This window comes from Gigantopelta aegis, unplaced genomic scaffold (assembly GCF_016097555.1).
Source record: "Gigantopelta aegis isolate Gae_Host unplaced genomic scaffold, Gae_host_genome ctg2812_pilon_pilon:::debris, whole genome shotgun sequence".
Classification (NCBI taxonomy): domain Eukaryota; kingdom Metazoa; phylum Mollusca; class Gastropoda; order Neomphalida; family Peltospiridae; genus Gigantopelta; species Gigantopelta aegis.
This window is the reverse complement of record NW_024533049.1, coordinates 11,371-18,114: the sequence shown is the minus strand read 5'-3', so window position 1 is coordinate 18,114 and position 6,744 is coordinate 11,371. Positions and strand designations below refer to the sequence as shown.

General features: G+C 34.7%; 1 protein-coding gene across 1 annotated transcript; it reads right to left on the bottom strand.

The window, feature by feature from the left end:
- Positions 1-2,251: 2,251 nt before the first annotated feature.
- Positions 2,252-5,297, bottom strand: LOC121391675 (GTPase IMAP family member 7-like). The gene is made up of 2 exons (XM_041523223.1): positions 5,248-5,297; positions 2,252-3,104 (listed from the first exon to the last, which is right to left on the bottom strand). The coding sequence occupies exons 1-2, from the start codon at positions 5,295-5,297 to the stop codon at positions 2,252-2,254; spliced, it is 903 nt and encodes a 300-aa protein (XP_041379157.1).
- Between the last annotated feature and the right edge of the window lie 1,447 nt (positions 5,298-6,744).

Below are 6,744 nucleotides of genomic sequence, written 5' to 3'. Positions count from 1 at the left end.
AGATACTATTCATATCGTTAAACAACTCGTAAGATAAATGGCATCAAACGGCCATTCATGTTTTTCTCTATTCATCCTATAGCCAATTTAAAATGGCTATAAACTCAGATTAATCCTTTTATGTAGACAGCAATACCTATATATCACGTTCCAACTTCCTTTAGAACTACCAAAACTAAGGCTTGACGAATTTTACAAGAGTATGCAATTGGATCAAAATTGTTTTTATTAATACCAGCAAGTGACTATACAAATCGGATTTGAAAAAAACAAAAAACTGGCAAAAGTATTGTTTATTGCAAGTATATAGAGGATAATAAACGAGTTACCAGGTATTATCAAATTTATGTCCCGAATAAAATAACTTTCAGTTGTCATGACAAAAGAAAATTATTTCACGAGGGACATAAATTTAATAATAACTGGTATCGAGTTTGTTATTCTATTTTTTTTTACCTCAGCTATTGTTTTCTCTAAAAGCCTTTATTTTTGACACACATGCACGCACAGTTGTAGAAACGATGTAAAACAGTTTACGCACTGTTCTTAGTATTGCTATAACTTTGTAATTTAATCACGTTCATGGATAATTTTCAAAGACAAAAGTTATCTTATTCTGGTAAAAAAATCTATAATGAATTTCACTAAAATGACAATTTGTTATACATTTAACACCCAAAAACAGAGAGCCATAAATGCAAACTCTTTAAACTATATGACGTCATTTTGCGTTTGCCAAATCGCGATGACGTCATATTTAGTACCGACAAGGTCATTGGTTTGTAAGCGTCAAATCGTCCAATAGTATTGTTCATTAGACCAATGCAGAATATTTCCCACTGAGAAAATATGGAAAATATTTTCCCTGTTATGAGTGACAACTTCAGTATGCCTAATGTCATCCATATATCTTCAATACAACAACATATTTCGAGTCTGTGTACACAATATGCTTTCAAAAGGAGTCAAAATGGATTTTTAAAATGATTTTTACCTGGTAGCGATGAATAAAATGTTTGAATACGTCCGTTATTTTAATTTTATTTATATGTATAAAATTTGGTTATGCTAATTCGGGAGGGATTGTTTTTGTCAGAACAATAATTTATATTTTGTCTTTATACCTAGAAAGAAGATAAGCATGATCAAACTTACTCGGACTAAAACGTCCAACTTAACTGAAAGTACGTTATCGTTGCTTAACATAGTCACAGCATCGGAAAATTTTAAAAACTATACAGTTCCGTTCTTCCAATATATCTTAGATGAACCTTCTTGTTCTTGTGAGAATCCTACAGAAGAAACAGATCATTTCATTCTCTACTGTCCCCTGCACAGTGAACAATTCCGTGTCAAACTATTTACATCGAAATTATAAAATTATCTTTTTGGAAAATAATTAATTTAGTGAACAAAAAAATAATTAACAAATGATTAAATCTACTTTAAAATTAATTACTGCTACTAAACGTTTTTGCTAAAGTTAACACATACACTTTAAGCTAGAAATCACCCAATCCAATGTAAGAGTTATGCAGTTTTCTGCTCAGTATACTCCCCCGCCCCCGCCCCCCACCCCCCACTTCTTCATCCCTTTTCATTTTCTTCCTTTCTGTTCAAGTCTATGTAGGTATGTTATGTTGTGTGTTAATATATATCCGCTTGTAAAATGTAGGAAGCGAATGACGTCCTTAAAGTAGTAAACAATGTAACATTCTCCAACCGTTTCCACGAAGCGACAAAAAAACCTGGTTTGATAGTGAATTTAAGATTGTGGCAAAGGAAGTTTATAGTGGGGTTAAGTTAACCACCCTCAGGGCAGAGCGGGGCCTCGTTGTGCTGTTGTACAAGTGGCAGTATACGCTACCACTGGCACAGTTGCCTGTTAGTTTTAAATATAATAAGTAATTTGAACCCAGTAGCGTAGCGATTTTATATTACAAACACATTGTATATATATATTACCAGGCATACAGCTACCACAGAATATTTATATTTATATAACACTATATTAAGAAGATGGTTATCCTACCATATTACAAAACACAATTAAATTAATTATGTTTGAACAATGTTACCATAACAGGTCGTGATTCCTCTTCGATGCAATAGATGATCTAAAACCAAGATGCAACCCATTCAGCTGCCTTATTCAAACCTCGTTCGATTATACTTAAGATCGGGCCATCGTGTGTGATTTCTTCCCTAACTTGGTTTCTTGCTGGTTCTGCTGCTTTGGCGGCTTTCTCCGTTAACCTCTTCTCTTCTTCGTCCGTTTAGCTTCGATTCTTTTAAGCTCTTCCTCATGAAGTTCTCGTTGTTTTTCAAGCTCCTGTGCCTTCAATGTTTCTTGTTTCTTTTGCAACTCTTTTTCAAGCTGTGCAAGCTTTTCGTCTGCCTCCCTCTTTATTTTGTGTATTTCCTGGCAAATTTCTTCCTCGTTCTTTCTTGGTAGTTCTTCTTGACGTTTAAGGACAAGTTGCTCTGCTGCTTCCATCACAGCTGGTGTATAGTAATGTCCATCTTTTTTTTCTATATTGGACACTATCATATCTATCAGCTTCTTAACATTGCCTTCTTTCACTTTAGCATCCTTTTCATTGTTGTTTATTGCTGTACATCTGTCGCCACATTCATTGATTAGTTCTTTGAGTTCACCATCAGTCTCGTCCAGAAATGTCTCTAAGGTCATATTGTGTGCTTCCTGATCCTCAAGTCGAATAAAGAGCACGAACAGATATTTTGTCACAGTTACTTCTTTAACTTTAGCAATTGTAGCTTGCTCTTCTTTGGTAAATCTTCCAACTTTAAGAACCACGACGAAGGCGTGGGGACCTGGTGATGACAGTCCAATGCACTTGACAATCTCCTCGGTTATTTCCTTCTCTGGACGGTGAGTATCACAGAAACCAGGTGTATCGATGATCACGATATCATGGCCAAAACGCGTAGCCTTCTTATCCAAGCATTGTGATGTGATCGACAAGGCACAGACCTTTGATACAAAGCTTTTGTTTCCGAGAATAGCATTCCGAGATGCACTTTTCCCAGCACCAGTGATGTCAAGCAAAACAATGCGTAATTCTCTCTTCAGAAATGCGTCACTTGGATTTATTTAATTTATGCGCAATGAAATTTAATACTGATGTTTTAAAAGCTACACACACATGCAAATATACACACACATGCACGCATGTATAATATACGAACTTTAATTGTGGTATCAACTAAATTAAATACCTGTAACCACAATTATTTAAATACCGTAATTGCAGCTACACCTACTTAAATTAGTATAGTCAAAGCTACATTTATCTCAATCACTACAACCATGGCTAGAACTTAAAAGACGTTTGTGAAAAAGCTAATGAAAGGAACTGTTTCAGATCCTTCAAATATAGACTCTGACTGTTTATGCAGCCTTTAAGCTTTCATTCGTTAAATCGCAGAATGCGAATTAAATTAGAAAAATAGATTTCATATTAATTCACCAAAAAGCTAATTTAGTTCATGAGCTGAGACCTCAAATTTAATTAGTTGGTACCATCCGAGGGCACCAAACGTTACTATGCTTAAGCTCAAGTTCAGAAAATTAGTTTTAGTAGAGAGTGGGTGTTTGTCCCAAAAATAATAACGTTTCTCTGTATTAACCTGCATGTTAATATGTAGCTAAACTGAATGATACAAACTGAAATACACTTGAAAACATTGAACACAAATTAATTTTGAACTAATCCCAGCTAATTAAGGCATTGCAACATCATTGTAATCCAAGATGGCCGCCAATGAATAAGCTAGAACAAGGAAATAATAATTTATCGCATTTTACATCAACTGGGAGGACGTTTTTATCTTAGAATATCTTGAATGCCTTGATATTCTACACAATATCGTATAAACGTATGGAAGCACTGGTGAGGTTATAATATGTGACGAACTAAATGGTACAATCCTTCCAATAGGGATCATAACAAACATGACATTTTATTGCACAAGTTTGTAAGCGAATACAATCTGAACATACCATTTAGCAACAAATCTACATTCATCCATCATAATGACATGTCACAATCACAGATTGACTATATCCTGTGTCGAAAGAAGCAACATATCTCAGACTATGAAACTTTGATAGTGATCCGATAAACCTTGCAGCGCATGTACTTGTACGAGCCAGACTAAATGTGAATACTTCATATCAGAAAAATAACAGTAGCAAAAAACCCCAAAACAAAGCAAAATCTCTATCCGTAAGCTACAGTGGGAACATTCAGACATTGAACAATTTAATACAACACTTGAGGCCAATCTGGCACTGAGCTTCCATGAGAACGGCAGTGTTCAAACAACAAAGACCCTGCTAATCATGCCAGCACTACAGAAAGCTGCGGCAACATCAGTAAGTCTGATGACACAACGTTAAGTGTGCAATTAGTAACTTAAATGCAGAAAAAAACTTCAGATGAATTTACCATAACATCTGAGCAATTCAAGCTGGGTAAATCAGTGTTAATACCTTATCTATGTGACACTTTCAGTGAAATCTTTAGTAGTCGAAGTGTACCGGATTCATTCACCTATTCTAAAGAAGGACAAAGAGTGTACATCAACTGATAGTTACAGATGTATCACTGTTACTGCTGTGCTAGCAACGTTTTTGAATGTGTACTACTAGGCAGAATAAAAACCAATCAGAGTAGTTTGCAATACGTCTTTACTAAAGGTCTCTCACTAACAATGGCTAGCTTACTTGTATCTGAGGTCAATGCAGATTTGCGAAATACATCTGGCAACATATAGCTATCGACGTTAGATGTCCAAAAAGCATTTGATGTTGGTGATCACATCATTTTGTTAGACAAGCTGTATTATCAGAAAATTCATCCGGATTTGTGGCTAATTGTGAGGAATCTGTATGAAGTGGGCTGGATAATTGAGTAATAGCTTCAAGATCCACCAGGGTGTTAGACAAGGAGGTGTGCTATCAACCGAACTCTATAAAGTATACATAAACAGTTTACTTGAGAAAGTTAAACAGAGCAATATTGGTCTCTACATTGGCACTGTGCGTGCTGGATGCCCTACATGTGCCGATGATATTGCATTGTTATCTATTCAAGTATTTATACACATTCCAATGAAATGGTTCACTATATCTACAAGGATCAGGCCCTAGGTGCACCTGTGGAGAGGTGGTTCAATATGGAGAGAAGAATAAGCTGAACCCTCAACACGAATAACATGTACCATCGACGTCCCAAACTCGTACCACGCATGTGCGGTTCGTCATTTTCCATTTTGAAGGTCACTACATGAAAAAAAAGCTTCTTATCTATGCACAGTTCACAAACACTTTGTTTAATATTTTTTTAATGGAAAATTTCAGTTTGTCAAACGTTCTGGTCCGGTCCGCGTTTACCAACACCCATCGCTAAAACGATGTCAATACTGATAGGCATTATGTTCATAGTATGACATATCTGTGAATAGTTTGCAATATACAGTGAAATCTTTCAACACCGGACGCCCTCTAAACTGGAATCCCCTCAAAATCGTTTTCCACGGTCCAGTGATTTACATAACTTTTGACACTAAATTTTACCCTTCTAATCCGGAAAACCCTCTAAATTGAACACCGGAGAAACAATTCGGTTGTAAAATATGGGGTTTTACAAATGTACAATTAATAGAAAGACTTCATATGAAATTCAGTAAATATTTACTAAATGTTAATAAATGTACCCCTGGATTTATGGTTTATGGTGAACTAGGAAGGTATCCCTTTTGTATTTCTATAAAAGTAAGAATGATAACCTTTTTGGGGAACCTAATTTGTACAAGTCAAAACAAGTCGTCACAGATGTATTATTTTAATGTATGTTTTCGATTCTCCATGGAACAAATTTGTGAAAAATATTTTGGACGATTGTGGTTTAACACATATCTGGACTTTTCGCAGCTTTGATGTTTAAATGGTTACGTGAAACGGTATCCAAAATATTACATAATCAATGTTTACAAATGTGGAAAAATGAAATTGAAACGTCTCCAAAGGGTATTAATTATGGAATTTTCAAAAATGATTTGAAATTACATGAAACGGTATCCAAAATATTACATGATCAATGTTTACAAATGTGGAAAAATGAAATTGAAATGTCTCCAAAGGGTATTAATTATAGAATTTTCAAAAATGATTTGAAATTAGAAAGTTATGTTACTCTGCTGTTTCAAAAGAATGCAAATGTAGTATGCAAATTTAGAACAGGTAATGTGAAACTTCCGATCGAAACTGGAAGATGGTATAATATTCTGATAGAATACAGAACATGTCATATTTGTGATCTCGATGAAATTGGAGATGGATATCATTATATATTTAAATGTAACGATCCTGTATTATTAAATGTGAGAACAAGTATACTTGATAAATATATAAGACATTCAAATATATTTTCATATAATCAATTGTTTAGTAGCAAAAGTCCGTTTATATTAAAGAAGTTATGTCTGTTAATAAGAACTATATGTGAGAGAGTATGTCCTCCAAGTTAAACTTCCACGCATGTGCATTTTAATTTGTTATAATATATCTGTAGCGCTCTTTCCTATATTGTAATCCTACAGTTTATGAGAATAAAATGCATTGTCATTGTCATTGTCCCAATGTGTCAATTTAGTGTAATTGAGAACCAGACGATCAAATCGATACCAATCAACGTGTCGCCACTAATTGCTCCTAGT